The following is a 16,470-nucleotide window of genomic DNA, read 5'->3' on the forward strand; positions in this document are numbered from 1 at the left end:
AGGCTGAACCGTGCCTAATCAGTAAATGAGGTGCTGTTCCTCGAGCTTGCATTGATGTTCACTGGAACACTGCAGCAAGCCCAGGACAGAGATGTGGGCATGAAGAAATGTAGCCGAGATAGCTGTGGAAGTCAGTGGGCTTATAATGAATATTAGTAGACAGCCTATCCCCAGAGATGGAGACAGAGATGTTGAGGAAGGGAAAGAAATTGTCGCAGATGGACCACGTAAAGGTGAAAGAAGGGTGGAAATTGGAAGCAAAGTTGATAAACTTTTCCAGTTTGGGGCGGGAGCAGGAAACAGCACCCATACAGTCATCAATGTACCGGAAAAGAGTTGGGGGAGGGGCCTGAGTAGGACTGGAACAAAGAATGCTCGACATATCCCACAAAAAGACAGGCATAACTAGGACCCATGCGGGTACCCATAGCAACACCTTTTACTTGAAAGAAGTGAATGGAGTTGAAGGAGAAGTTGTTCAATGTGAGAACAAGTTCAGCCAGGCGGAGGAGGGTGGTGGTGGATAGGGACTGGTTGGGCCTCTGTTCAAGGAAGAAGTGGAGAGCCCTCAAACCATCCTGGTGGGGGATGGAGGTGTAGAGACTTTGGACGTCCATAGTGAAGAGGAGGTGGTTAGGGCCAGAAAACTGGAAATTGTCAAAATAACGTAGGACATCAGAAGAGTCACGGACGTAGGTGGGAAGAGACTGGACCAGGAGGGAAAAGATAGATTCAAGATAGGAAGAAATAAGTTCAGTGGAGCAGGAACTGTTCCTCTACATGGGGAGAACAAACGCAGATTGGGTGACCACTTTGTGGAACACCTCCGCTCAGTCTGAAAACATGACCCCGAGCTTCCAGTCGCTAGCCATTTCAACACTCCACCACCACCCACCCCCCTCCCCGCCCCACGCCCTCAAAGAACAAAGATCAAAGAACAGTACAGCACAGGAACAGGCCATTCGGCCCTCCAAGCCTGCGCTGATCTTGATGCCTGTCTAAACTAAAACCTTCTGCACTTCCGGGGTCCGTATCCCTCTATTCCCATCTTATTCATGTATTTGTCAAGATGCCTCTTAACGTCGCTATCGTACCTGCTTCCACCACCTCCCCCGGCAGCAGGTTCCATGCACTCACCACCCTCTGTGTAAAAAGCTTGCCTCGCACATTCCCTCTAAACTTTGCCCCTCGCACCTTAAACCTATGTCCTCTAGTAACTGACTCTTCCCCGCTGGGAAAAAGCTTCTGACTATCCACTCTGTCCATGCCACTCATAACTTTGTAAACCTCTATCATGTCGCCCCTCCACCTCCGTCGTTCCAGTGAAAACAATGCGAGTTTATCCAACCTCTCCTCATAATCTCTGTCCTGAGATTGCTGCAGTGTTCCAGTGAACATCAATGCAAGCTCGACGAACAGCGCTTCATTTACTGATTAGGCACGGTTCAGCCTACTGGACTCAACACTGAGTTCAATAATTTCAGAGCATGACTCCTCCCTGCCCTCTTATTATTTTTATTTTTAATTTTTATTTTAGTTTGTTTCATCATTCATTTTTTGACCATGTGCCTGCCCACTGTTTTTTCCAAGTTTCTGCTTTTGACCAGGGCTTTCATTATTCTGTCATTTAACACCCTCACTACACTAACGTTTTATCTTTCAGCACATTGTTAACACACTCTTTACCTTTGCTCCATGACCCTCTGGTCAGTTATTTTCTGTAACCCTCTGTAATATCAACACCTTGCCTTTTGTTATCTTTTGCCCCACCCCTACTTTATTTGCTGAAAACCCATTATATTTCTAACCTTTGCTAGTTCTGATGAAAGGTCACTGACCTGAAACGTTAACTCTGCTTCTCTCTCCACAGATGCTGCCAGACCTGCTGAGTATTTCCAGCATATTTTGTTTTTATTTCAGATTTCCAGCATCTGCAGTATTTTGCATTTATTATGTAAGGCTGTAATAACTCTCCATTTGCAGTTCTCAACAGGTTTGATAGAAAGTTAACTATTAAAGTGCTGGCTAAGTATGTTAATCCTGCTCTGAACAGCAGGGAGTAAGTTAAGGACTGAAATTGTATTTCTTGATTAACTCTCACAACACAGCTTTCCTGATTGTGAAGGACAGTTTTACCCTCTCAGGTGCAAGGACTCCAATTATTTAATTTTGAGAGTAATCATTGTCTCAGTTTTGAACTCAGAAACAAATATTGAACAACTTCCAAGTTTTACAAGTTTGTTACATTTTCAACTTGTGTGAATTGCATTAAAAACTGGAGGGCAAGAACAAATTACAGTAGAGGTCATGTGATCAGATGTCACATGACTGGACATCACATGGTCAATACCACATGATCAGTCCTCCAGGAATATATTAAGCCAGAACTGGCAATTCTATATACATTGCAGCACTCCCTCATTACTGTACTGAAATGTTGGCCTAGATTATTGAGCTCAATGCCTGGAGTGGAGTTTGAACCCATGACCGTCAGAGGTGCAAGTGCTACTGAATGACTGAGCCCTACCTTTCTAATATATATTTTAAGTGAGGAATGCTCAGCAGCAGACTCAGTGTTTCAGAGCAAATCAATCTTTTGGTATACATCAAGAAATTATTCCTTACTGATGGAAAACAGACATGTTCAGCAACTCAGTGTAAATCCAACATTCTTCTGTGGAATATATATTTGAAGCAGTTTGCTTGAATTCACACTGTGTGGGCTGGCTGTCACTTTATAATAGGAAAGCAGTATGAAGAGTGCACCCAAGAGTTTTACCTCATTTATACATCTTTAAAGGAAATTAAAGATAGTATATGTGGTAAAGTAGGACAGCAAATATCTAGGTCAACAGATTTGACACAAAGAGTGCACAAGGAATTCAAAAATTACATTTCAAAAATAGAAATCACATACACACCCACATATCTCTTGATATTAACCAATAATTCATTATTAATGTTTTGCATGAACGTTCATCAACAGCACAACAAATCTCGGTTCTGGAGCTGGAGGAATATCCTCCATCCCATCCTCCATCTCATTCCCCATCCCATCTCCCATCTCATCCTCCATCACATCCTCCATCTCATTCCCCATCCCATCTCCCATCTCATCCTCCATCACATCCTCCATCTCATTCCCCATCCCATCTCCCAACTCATCCTCCATCTCATTCCCCAACTCATCCTCCATCTCATCCTCCATCTCATCCTCCATCCCATCTCCCATCTCATCCTCCATCTCATCCTCCATCTCATTCCCCATCCCATCTCCCATCTCATCCTCCATCTCATTCTCCATCTCATCTCCCGTCTCATCCTCCATCTCATCCTCCATCTCATCCTCCATCTCATCCTCCATCTCATCCTCCATCTCATCCTCCATCTCATCCTCCATCTCATTCTCCAACTCATCCTCCATCTCATTCTCCATCTCATCCTCCATCTCATCCTCCATCTCATCCTCCATCTCATTCTCCATCTCATCCTCCATCTCATCCTCCATCTCATCCTCCATCCCATCCTCCATCTCATTCTCCATCTCATCCTGCATCTCATTCTCCATCTCATCCTCCATCTCATTCTCCATCTCATTCTCCATCCCATCTCTCATCTCATCCTCCATCTCATCTCCCATCCCATCTCATCCTCATTCTCATTCTCCATCCCATCTCCCATCTCATCCTCCATCTCATCCCGCATCCCATCTCCAGTCTCACCTCCCGTCTCATTGAACAAAGAACAGTACAGCACAGGAACAGGCCATTCAGCCCTCCAAGCCTGCGACGATCTTGATGCCTGCCTGAACTAACACCTTCTGCACTTCCGGGGCCCATATCCCTCTATTCCCTTCCTATTCATGTATTTGTCAAGATGTCTCTTAAACGTCGCTATCGTACCTGCTTCCACCACCTCCCCTGGCAGCAAGTTCCAGGCACTCACCACCCTCTGTGTAAAAAGCTTGCCTCGCACATTCCCTCTAAACTTTGCCCCTCGCACCTTAAACCTATGTCCCCTAGTAACTGACTCTTCCACACTGGGAAAAAGCTTCTGACTATCCACTCTGTCCATGCCGCTCATAACTTTGTAAACCTCTATCATGTCGCCCCTCCACCTCCGTCGTTCCAGTGAAAACAATCCGAGTTTTTCCAACCTCTCCTCATAGCTAATGCCCTCCAGACCAGGCAACATCCTGGTAAACCTCCTCTGTACCCTCTCCAAAGGCTCCACATCCTTCTGATAGTGTGGCGACCAGAATTGCACGCAATATTCTAAGTGTGGCCTAACTAAGGTTCTGTACAGCTGCAACATGACTTGCCAATTTTTATACTCTATGTCCCGACCGATGAAGGCAAGCATGCCGTATGCCTTCTTGACTATCTTATCTACCTGCGTTGCCACTTTCAGTGATCTGTGGACCTGTACACCCAGATCTCTCTGCCTGTCAATACTCCTAAGGGTTCTGCCATTTACTGTATACTTCCCACCTGTATTAGACCTTCCAAAATGCATTAGCTCACATTTGTGCGGATTAAACTCTATCTGCCATTTCTCCGCCCAAATCTCCAACCGATCTCTATCCTGCTGTATCCTCTGACAATCCTTATCATTATCTGCAACTCCAGCAACCTTAGTGTCGTCCGCAAACTTACTAATCAAACCAGCTACATTTTCCTCCAAATCATTTATATATACTACAAAGAGCAAAGGTCCCAGCACTGATCCCTTTGGAACACCACTAGTCACATCGCTCCATTCAGAAAAACACCCATCCACTGATACCCTCTGTCTTCTATGACCGGGCCAGTTCTGTATCCATCTTGCCAGCTCACCTCTGATCCCGAGTGACTTTACCTTTTCACCTCCTGTGTCATCTCCCATCTCATCTCCCATCTCATCCCCCATCTCATCCTCCATCTCATCTCCCATCTCATCCTCCATCTCATCTCCCATCTCATCCTCCATCTCATCTCCCATCTCATCCTTCATCTCATCCTCCATCTCATCCTCCATCTCATTTCCCATCTCATCCTTCATCTCATCCTCCATCTCATTCTCCATCTCATTTCCCATCGAACATTACAGCGCAGTACAGGCCCTTCGGCCCTCGATGTTGCGCCGACCTGTGAAACCATCTGACCTACACTATTCCATTTTCATCCATATGTCTATCCAATGATCACTTAAATGCCCTTAAAGTTGGCGAGTCTACTACTGTTGCAGGCAGGGCGTTCCACGCCTCTACTACTCTCTGAGTAAAGAAACTACCTCTGACATCTACAAGAAATGCTGGATTCACTCAGCAGGTCTGGCAGCATCTGTGGAAAGAGAAGCAGAGTTAACGTTTCGGGTCAGTGACCCTTCATCGGAACTTCAGTTCCGAAGAAGGGTCACTGACCCGAAACGTTAACTCTGCTTCTCTTTCCACAGATGCTGCCAGACCTGCTGAGTGAATCCAGCATTTCTTGTTTTTGTTTCAGATTTCCAGCATCCGCAGTATTTTGCTTTAACCTCTGACATCTGTCCTATGTCTATCACCCCTCAACTTAAAGCTATGTCCCCTCGTGTTTGCCATCACCATCCGAGGAAAAAGACTCTCACTATCCACCCTATCTAACCCTCTGATTATCTTATATGTCTCTATTAAGTAACCTCTCCTCCTCCTTCTCTCTAACGAAAACAACCTCAAGTCCCTCAGCCTTTCGTCGTAAGACCTTCCCTCCATACCAGGCAACATCCTAGTAAATCTCCTCTGCACCCTTTCCAAAGCTTCCACATCCTTCCTATAATGCGGTGACCAGAACTGCACGCAATACTCCAGGTGCGGTCTCACCAGAGTTTTGTACAGCTGCAGCATGACCTCGTGGCTCCGAAACTCGATCCCCCTACTAATAAAAGCTAACACACCATTTGCCTTCTTAACAGCCCTATTAACCTGGGTGGCAACTTTCAGGGATTTATGTACCTGGACACCAAGATCTCTCTGCTCATCTACACTACCAAGAATCTTCCCATTAGCCCAGTACTCTGCATTCCTGTTACTCCTTCCAAAGTGAATCACCTCACACCTTTCCGCATTAAACTCCATTTGCCATCTCTCAGCCCAGCTCTGCAGCCTATCTATGTCCCTCTGTAACCTACAACATCCTTCGGCACTATCCACAACTCCACCGAACTTCGTGTCATCTGCAAATTTACTCACCCACCCTTCTACACCCTCATCCAGGTCATTTATAAAAATGACAAACAGCAGTGGCCCCAAAACAGATCCTTGCGGTACACCACTAGTAACTAAACTTCAGGATGAACATTTGCCATCAACCACCACCCTCTGTCTTCTTTCAGCTAGCCAATTTCTGATCCAAAGCACTAAATCACCTTCAATCCCATACTTCCGTATTTTCTGCAATAGCCTACCGTGAGGAACCTTATCAAACGCCTTACTGAAATCCATATACACCACATCCACGGCTTTACACTCATCCACCTGTTTGGTCACCTTCTCAAAAAACTCAATAAGGTTTGTGAGGCACGACCTACCCTTCACAAAACCGTGCTGACTATCGCAAATGAACTTATTCTTTTCAAGATGATTATAAATCCTATCTCTTATAACCTTTTCCAACATTTTACCCACAACCGAAGTAAGGCTCACAGGTCTATAAAGACCAGGGCTGTCTCTACTCCCCTTCTTGAACAAGGGGACAACATTTGCTATCCTCCAGTCTTCCGGCACTATTCCTGTCGACAATGATGACATCAAGATCAAGGACAAAGGCTCTGCAATCTCCTCCTTGGCTTCCCAGAGAATCCGAGGATAAATCCCATCTGGCCCAGGGGACTTATCTATTTTCACACTTTCCAAAATTGCTAACACCTCCTTCTTGTGAACCTCAATCCCATCTCGCCTAGTAGTCTGTATCTCAGTATTCGCCTCGACAACATTTTCTTTCTCTACTGTAAATACTGACGAAAAATATTCATTTAACGCTTCCCCTATCTCCTCTGATTCCGCACACAACTTCCCACTACTATCCTTGATTGGCCCTAATCTAACTCTCGTCATTCTTTTATTCCTGATATACCTATAGAAAGCCTTCGGGTTTTCCTTGATCCTATCCGCCAATGACTTCTCGTGTCCTCTCCTTGCTCTTCTTCGCTCTCCCTTTAGATCCTTCCTGGGTAGATTGTAACTCTCAAGCGCCCTAACTAAGCCTTCACGTCTCATCCTAACATAAGCCTTCTTCTTCCTCTTGACAAGCGCATCAACTTCTTTAGTAAACCATGGTTCCCTCGCTCGACAACTTCCTCCCTGCCTGACAGGTACATACTTATCAAGGACACGCAGTCGCTGCTCCTTGAATAAGCTCCACATTTCGATTGTGCCCATCCCCTGCAGTTTCCTTCCCCATCCTACGCATCCTAAATCTTGCCTAATCGCATCATAATTTCCTTTCCCCCAGCTATAATTCTTATATACCTATCCCTGCCCATCGCTAAGGTAAACATAACCGAATTGTGATCACTGTCACCAAAGTGCTCACCTACATCTAAATCTAACACCTGGCCGGGTTCATTACCCAGATCCAAATCCAATGTGGCATCGCCCCTGGTTGGCCTGTCTACAGACTGTGTCAGAAAACCCTCCTGCACACACTGGACAAAAACTGACCCATCGAAAGTACTCGAACTATAGTATTTCCAGTCAATATTTGGAAAGTTAAAGTCCCCCATAACAACTACCCTGTTACTCTCGCTCCTGTCGAGAATCATCTTCGCTATCCTTTCCTCCACATCTCTGGAACTATTCGGAGTTCTATAGAAAACTCCCAACAGGGTGACCTCTCCTCTCCTGTTTCTAACCTCGGCCCATACTACCTCAGTAGAGGAGTCCTCAAACATCCTTTCTGTCGCTGTAATACGCTCCTTGATTAACAATGCCACACCCCCCACTCTGTTACCATCCCATCTCATCCTCCATCTCATCCTCCATCTAATCTCCCATCTCATCCTTCATCTCATCCACGATCTCATCCTCCATCTCATCCTCCATCTCATCCTCCATCTCATTCTCCATCTCATTCAACATCTCATCCTCCATCTCATTCTCCATCTCATCCTCCATCTCATCTTCCATCTCATTCTCCATCTCATCCTCCATCTCATCTTCCATCTAATCCTCCATCTCATTCTCCATCTCATCCTCCATCTCATCCGCCATCTCATCTTCCATCTCATCCTCCATCTCATTCTCCATCTCATCTCCCATCTCATCTCACATCTCATCCTCCATCTCATTCTCCATCTCATTCCCCATCTCATCTGCCATCTCATCTTCCATCTCATCCTCCATCTCATTCTCCATCTCATCTCCCATCTCATCCTCCATCTCATCCTCCATCTCATCCTCCATCTCATCCTCCATCTCATCTTCCAACTCATCCTCCATTTCATTCTCCATCTCATCCTCCATCTCATTCTCTATCTCATCCTCCATCTCATCCTCCATCTCATCCTCCATCTCATCCTCCATCTCATTCTCCATCTCATTCTCCATCTCATCCTCCATCTCATCCTCCATCTCATTCTCCAACTCATCCTCCATCTCATCCTCGATCTCATTCTCCAACTCATCCTCCATCTCATTCTCCATCTCATCCTCCATCTCAACCTCCATCTCATTCTCCATCTCATCCTCCATCTCATCCTCCATCTCATTCTCCATCTCATCCTCCATCTCATTCTCCATCTCATCCTCCATCTCATCCACCAACTCATCCTCCATCTCATCCTCGATCTCATTCTCCATCTCATCCTCCATCTCATCCTCCATCTCATCCTCCATCTCAGCCACCAACTCATCCTCCATCTCATCCTCCATCTCATTCTCCATATCATCCTCCATCTCATCCTCCATCTCATTCTCCATCTCATTCTCCATCTCATCTCCCATCTCATCCTCCATCTCATCCTCCATCTCATTCTCCATCTCATCCTCCATCTCATTCTCTATCTCATTCTCCATCTCATCCTCCATCTCATCCTCCATCTCATCCTCCATCTCATCCGACATCCCATCTCATCCTCCATCTCATTCTCTATCTCATTCTCCATCTCATCCTCCATCTCATCCTCCATCTCATCTTCCATCTCATTCTCCATCTCATCCTCCATCTCATCTTCCATCTAATCCTCCATCTCATTCTCCATCTCATCCTCCATCTCATCCTCCATCTCATCTTCCATCTCATTCTCCATCTCATCCTCCATCCCATCCTCCATCTCATTCTCCATCTCATTCTCCATCTCATCCTCCATCTCATCCTCCATCTCATTCTCCAACTCATCCTCCATCTCATCCTCGATCTCATTCTCCATCTCATCCTCCATCTCATTCTCCATCTCATCCTCCATCTCAACCTCCATCTCATTCTCCATCTAATCCTCCATCTCATCCTCCATCTCATTCTCCATCTCATCCTCCATCTCATTCTCCATCTCATCTGCCATCTCATCTTCCATCTCATCCTCCATCTCATTCTCCATCTCATCTCCCATCTCATCCTCCATCTCATCCTCCATCTCATCCTCCATCTCATCCTCCATCTCATCTTCCAACTCATCCTCCATTTCATTCTCCATCTCATCCTCCATCTCATTCTCTATCTCATCCTCCATCTCATCCTCCATCTCATCCTCCATCTCATCCTCCATCTCATTCTCCATCTCATTCTCCATCTCATCCTCCATCTCATCCTCCATCTCATTCTCCAACTCATCCTCCATCTCATCCTCGATCTCATTCTCCAACTCATCCTCCATCTCATTCTCCATCTCACCCTCCATCTCAACCTCCATCTCATTCTCCATCTCATCCTCCATCTCATCCTCCATCTCATTCTCCATCTCATCCTCCATCTCATTCTCCATCTCATCCTCCATCTCATCCACCAACTCATCCTCCATCTCATCCTCGATCTCATTCTCCATCTCATCCTCCATATCATCCTCCATCTCATCCTCCATCTCAGCCACCAACTCATCCTCCATCTCATCCTCCATCTCATTCTCCATATCATCCTCCATCTCATCCTCATCTCATTCTCCATCTCATTCTCCATCTCATCTCCCATCTCATCCTCCATCTCATCCTCCATCTCATTCTCCATCTCATCCTCCATCTCATTCTCTATCTCATTCTCCATCTCATCCTCCATCTCATCCTCCATCTCATCCTCCATCTCATCCGACATCCCATCTCATCCTCCATCTCATTCTCTATCTCATTCTCCATCTCATCCTCCATCTCATCCTCCATCTCATCTTCCATCTCATTCTCCATCTCATCCTCCATCTCATCTTCCATCTAATCCTCCATCTCATTCTCCATCTCATCCTCCATCTCATCCTCCATCTCATCTTCCATCTCATTCTCCATCTCATCCTCCATCTCATCCTCCATCTCATCTTCCATCTCATTCTCCATCTCATCCTCCATCTCATCTTCCATCTAATCCTCCATCTCATCCGCCATCTCATCTTCCATCTCATCCTCCATCTCATTCTCCATCTCATCTCCCATCTCATCTCACATCTCATCCTCCATCTCATTCTCCATCTCATTCTCCATCTCATCTGCCATCTCATCTTCCATCTCATCCTCCATCTCATTCTCCATCTCATCTCCCATCTCATCCTCCATCTCATCCTCCATCTCATCCTCCATCTCATCCTCCATCTCATCTTCCAACTCATCCTCCATCTCATTCTCCATCTCATCCTCCATCTCATTCTCTATCTCATCCTCCATCTCATCCTCCATCTCATCCTCCATCCCATCCTCCATCTCATCCTCCATCCCATCCTCCATCTCATTCTCCATCTCATTCTCCATCTCATCCTCCATCTCATCCTCCATCTCATTCTCCAACTCATCCTCCATCTCATCCTCGATCTCATTCTCCATCTCATCCTCCATCTCATTCTCCATCTCATCCTCCATCTCAACCTCCATCTCATTCTCCATCTAATCCTCCATCTCATCCTCCATCTCATTCTCCATCTCATCCTCCATCTCATTCTCCATCACATCCTCCATCTCATCCTCCATCTCATCCACCAACTCATCCTCCATCTCATCCTCGATCTCATTCTCCATCTCATCCTCCATCTCATCCTCCATCTCATTCTCCATCTCATTCACCATCTCATCCTCCATCTCATCCTCCATCTCATCCACCAACTCATCCTCCATCTCATCCTCCATCTCATTCCCCATCTCATCCTCCATCTCATCCTCCATCTCATTCTCCATCTCATCCTCCATCTCATTCTCCATCTCATCCTCCATCTCATCCTCCATCTCATCCTCCATCTCATCCACCAACTCATCCTCCATCTCATCCTCCATCTCATTCTCCATATCATCCTCCATCTCATCCTCCATCTCATTCTCCATCTCATTCTCCATCTCATCTCCCATCTCATCCTCCATCTCATTCTCCATCTCATCCTCCATCTCATTCTCTATCTCATTCTCCATCTCATCCTCCATCTCATCCTCCATCTCATCCTCCATCTCATCCGACATCCCATCTCATCCTCCATCTCATTCTCTATCTCATTCTCCATCTCATCCTCCATCTCATCCTCCATCTCATCTTCCATCTCATTCTCCATCTCATCCTCCATCTCATCTTCCATCTAATCCTCCATCTCATTCTCCATCTCATCCTCCATCTCATCCGCCATCTCATCTTCCATCTCATCCTCCATCTCATTCTCCATCTCATCTCCCATCTCATCTCACATCTCATCCTCCATCTCATTCTCCATCTCATTCTCCATCTCATCTGCCATCTCATCTTCCATCTCATCCTCCATCTCATTCTCCATCTCATCTCCCATCTCATCCTCCATCTCATCCTCCATCTCATCCTCCATCTCATCCTCCATCTCATCTTCCAACTCATCCTCCATCTCATTCTCCATCTCATCCTCCATCTCATTCTCTATCTCATCCTCCATCTCATCCTCCAACTCATCCTCCATCTCATTCTCCATCTCATCCTCCATCTCATTCTCTATCTCATCCTCCATCTCATCCTCCATCTCATCCTCCATCTCATTCTCCATCTCATTCTCCATCTCATCCTCCATCTCATCCTCCATCTCATTCTCCATCTCATCCTCGATCTCATTCTCCATCTCATCCTCCATCTCATTCTCCATCTCATCCTCTATCTCAACCTCCATCTCATTCTCCATCTCATCCTCCATCTCATCCTCCATCTCATTCTCCATCTCATCCTCCATCTCATTCTCCATCACATCCTCCATCTCATCCTCCATCTCATCCACCAACTCATCCTCCATCTCATCCTCGATCTCATTCTCCATCTCATCCTCCATCTCATCCTCCATCTCATTCTCCATCTCATTCTCCATCTCATCCTCCATCTCATCCTCCATCTCATCCACCAACTCATCCTCCATCTCATCCTCCATCTCATTCTCCATCTCATCCTCCATCTCATCCTCCATCTCATCCACCAACTCATCCTCCATCTCATCCTCCATCTCATTCTCCATCTCATTCTCCATCTCATCTCCCATCTCATTCTCGATCTCATTCTCCATCTCATCCTCCATCTCATCCTCCATCTCATCCACCAACTCATCCTCCATCTCATCCTCCATCTCATTCTCCATCTCATTCTCCATCTCATCTCCCATCTCATCCTCCATCTCATTCTCCATCTCATCCTCCATCTCATCCTCCATCTCATCCTCCATCTCATCCGACATCCCATCTCCCATCTCATCCTCCATCTCATTCTCTATCTCATTCTCCATCTCATCCTCCATCTCATCCTCCATCTCATCCTCCATCTCATCTCCCGTTTCATCGTCCATCTCATCCTCCATCTCATCCTCCATCTCATCCTCCATCTCATCTCCCATTTCATCTTCCATCTCATCTTCTATCTCATCCTCCATCTCATCTCCCATCTCATCCTCCATCTCATCCTCCATCTCATTCTCCATCTCATCCTCCATCTCATTCTCCATCTCATCCTCCATCTCATTCTCCATCTCATCCTCCATCTCATTTTCCATCTAATCCTCTATCTCATTCTCCATCTCATCCTCCATCTCATCCTCCATCTCATTCTCCATCTCATGCTCTATCTCATCTTCGAACTCATCCTCCATCTCATCCCGCATCCCATCTCCAGTCACATCTCCCGTCTCATCCTCCATCTCATCCTCCATCTCATCCTCCATCTCATCTTCCAACTCATCCTCCATCTCATCCTCCATCTCATCTCCCATCTCAACCTCCATCTCATCTTCCAACTCATCGTCCATCTCATCGTCCATCTCATCCTCCATCTCATCCTCCATCTCATCCTCCATCTCATCCTCCATTTCATCTAACAACTCATCCTCCATCTCATCCTCCATCTCATCCTCCATCTCATCTTCCAACTCATCCTCCAACTCATCCTCCATCTCATTCTCCATCTCATCCTCCATCTCATCCTCCATCTCATCCTCCATCTCATCTTCCAACTCATCCTCCAACTCATCCTCCATCTCATTCTCCATCTCATCCTCCATCTCATCCTCCATCTCATCCTCCATCTCATTCTCCATCTCATCCTCCATCTCATTCTCTATCTCATCCTCCATCTCATCCTCCATCTCATTCTCTATCTCATCCTCCATCTCATCCTCCATCTCATTCCCTATCTCATCCTCCATCTCATCCTCTATCTCATCCTCCATCTCATCTCCCATCTCATCCTCCATCTCATCTCCCATCTCATCCTCCATCTCATCTCCTGTTTCATCTCCCATTTTATCCTCCATCTCATCCTCCATCTCATCTCCCATCTCATCCTCCATCTCATCCTCCATCTCATTCTCCATCTCATTCTCCATCTCATCCTCCATCTCATCTCCCATCTCATCCTCCATCTCATCCTCCATCTCATCCTCCATCTCATTCTCCATCTCATCCTCCATCTCATCTCCCATCTCATCCTCCATCTCATCTCCCATCTCATCCTCCATCTCATCTCCTGTTTCATCTCCCATTTTATCCTCCATCTCATCCTCCATCTCATCTCCCATCTCATCCTCCATCTCATCCTCCATCTCATCCTCCATCTCATTCTCCATCTCATCCTCCATCTCATTCTCCATATTATCCTCCATCTCATCCTCCATCTCATCCTCCATCTCATTCTCCATCTCATCCTCCATCTCATTCTCCATCTCATCTTCCATCTCATCCTCCATCTCATCATCCATTTCTTCTGCCATCTCATCCTCCATGTCATCCCTCATCCCATCTCCCATCTCATCTTCCATCTCATCCTCCATCTCATCCTCCATTTCTTCTGCCATCTCATCCTCCATGTCATCCCTCATCCCATCTCCCATCTCATCCTCCATCTCATCCTCCATTTCATCCTCCAGCTCATCTCCCATGTCATCTCCCATCTCATCCTCCATCTCATCTCCCGTGTCATCTCCCATCTCATCCTCCATCTCATCTCTCGTGTCATCTCCCATCTCATCCTCCATCTCATCTCCCATCTCATCCTCCATCTCATCCTCCATTTCATCCTCCAGCTCATCTCCCATGTCATCTCCCATCTCATCCTCCATCTCATCTCCCGTGTCATCTCCCATCTCATCCTCCATCTCATCTCCGATGTCATCTCCCATCTCATCCTCCATCTCATCACCTATGTCATCTCCCATCTCATCCTCCATCTCATTCTCCATATCATCCTCCATCTCATCCTCCATCTCATCTTCCAGCTCATCCTCCATCTCATTCTCCATCTCATCCTCCATCTCATTCTCTATCTCATCCTCCATCTCATCCTCCATCTCATCCTCCATCTCATCCTCCATGTCATCCTCCATCTCATCCTCCATCTCATCCTCCATCTCATCCTCCATCTCATCCTCCATCTCATTCTCCATCTCATCCTCCATCTCATTCTCCATATTATCCTCCATCTCATCCTCCATCTCATCTTCCATCTCATCCTCCATCTCATCCTCCATTTCTTCTGCCATCTCATCCTCCATGTCATCCCTCATCCCATCTCCCATCTCATCTTCCATCTCATCCTCCATCTCATCCTCCATTTCTTCTGCCATCTCATCCTCCATGTCATCCCTCATCCCATCTCCCATCTCATCCTCCATCTCATCCTCCATTTCATCCTCCAGCTCATCTCCCATGTCATCTCCCATCTCATCCTCCATCTCATCTCCCGTGTCATCTCCCATCTCATCCTCCATCTCATCTCCCGTGTCATCTCCCATCTCATCCTCCATCTCATCTCCCATCTCATCCTCCATCTCATCCTCCATCTCATCTCCGATGTCATCTCCCATCTCATCCTCCATCTCATCACCTATGTCATCTCCCATCTCATCCTCCATCTCATTCTCCATATCATCCTCCATCTCATCCTCCATCTCATCCTCCATCTCATTCTCCATCTCATGCGCCATCTCATCTTCGAACTCATCCTCCATCTCATCCCGCATCCCATCTCCAGTCACATCTCCCGTCTCATCCTCCATCTCATTCTCCATCTCATCCTCCATCTCATCTTCCAACTCATCGTCCATCTCATCATCCATCTCATCCTCCATCTCATCCTCCATCTCATCCTCCATCTCATCCACCAACTCATCCTCCATCTCATTCTCCATCTCATCTCCCATCTCATCCTCCATCTCATCTTCCAACTCATCGTCCATCTCATCGTCCATCTCATCCTCCATCTCATTCTCCATCTCATTCTCCATCTCATCCTCCATCTCATTCTCTATCTCAACCTCCATCTCATCCTCCATCTCATCCTCCATCTCATCCTCCATGTCATCTCCCATCTCAATTCCATCTCATCTCCCATCTCATCCTCCATCTCATCTTCCAACTCATTGTCCATCTCATCCTCCATCTCATCCTCCATCTCATTCTCCATCTCATCCTCCATCTCATCTTCCAACTCATCCTCCATCTCATCCTCCATCTCATCCACCAACTTATCCTCCATCTCATCCTCCATCTCATCCTCCATCTCATCCTCCATTTCATCTTCCAACTCATCCTCCATCTCATCCTCCATCTCATCCTCCATCTCATCCTCCATCTCATCCTCCATCTCATCCACCAACTCATTCTCCATCTCATTCTCCATCTCATCCTCCATCTCATCCTACATCTCATCCTCCATCTCATCTCCCATCTCATCCTTCATCTCATCTTCCAGCTCATCCTCCATCTCATTCTCCATCTCATCCTCCATCTCATTCTCTATCTCATCCTCCATCTCATCCTCCATCTCATCCTCCATCTCATCCTCCATGTCATCCTCCATCTCATCCTCCATCTCATCCTCCATCTCATCCTCCATCTCATCCTCCATC

At 46.3% G+C, this 16,470-nt stretch overlaps 1 protein-coding gene across 1 annotated transcript; it reads right to left on the reverse strand.

The window, feature by feature from the left end:
* Positions 1–13,122: 13,122 nt before the first annotated feature.
* LOC137376092 (coiled-coil domain-containing protein 1-like) lies at positions 13,123–15,930 on the reverse strand. The gene is made up of 3 exons (XM_068044121.1): positions 15,100–15,930; positions 14,332–14,844; positions 13,123–13,662 (listed from the first exon to the last, which is right to left on the reverse strand). Exons 1-3 carry the CDS (start codon positions 15,928–15,930, stop codon positions 13,123–13,125), a joined length of 1,884 nt encoding a protein of 627 aa, XP_067900222.1.
* Between the last annotated feature and the right edge of the window lie 540 nt (positions 15,931–16,470).

This window comes from Heterodontus francisci, chromosome 12 (genome assembly GCF_036365525.1).
Source record: "Heterodontus francisci isolate sHetFra1 chromosome 12, sHetFra1.hap1, whole genome shotgun sequence".
NCBI lineage: Eukaryota > Metazoa > Chordata > Chondrichthyes > Heterodontiformes > Heterodontidae > Heterodontus > Heterodontus francisci.

Coding starts and splice junctions, on each gene's coding strand:
- LOC137376092 (XM_068044121.1), bottom strand. CDS start 15,930: ATGGGAGATGACATGGAGGATGAGATGGAGGATGAGATGGAGGATGAG. Junction 14,845..15,099: donor ATGACATGGAGGATGAGATG/GCAGAAGAAATG, acceptor AATGAGATGGAG/GATGAGCTGGAAGATGAGAT. Junction 13,663..14,331: donor ATGACATGGAGGATGAGATG/GCAGAAGAAATG, acceptor ATGGAGGATGAG/ATGGAGAATGAGATGGAGGA.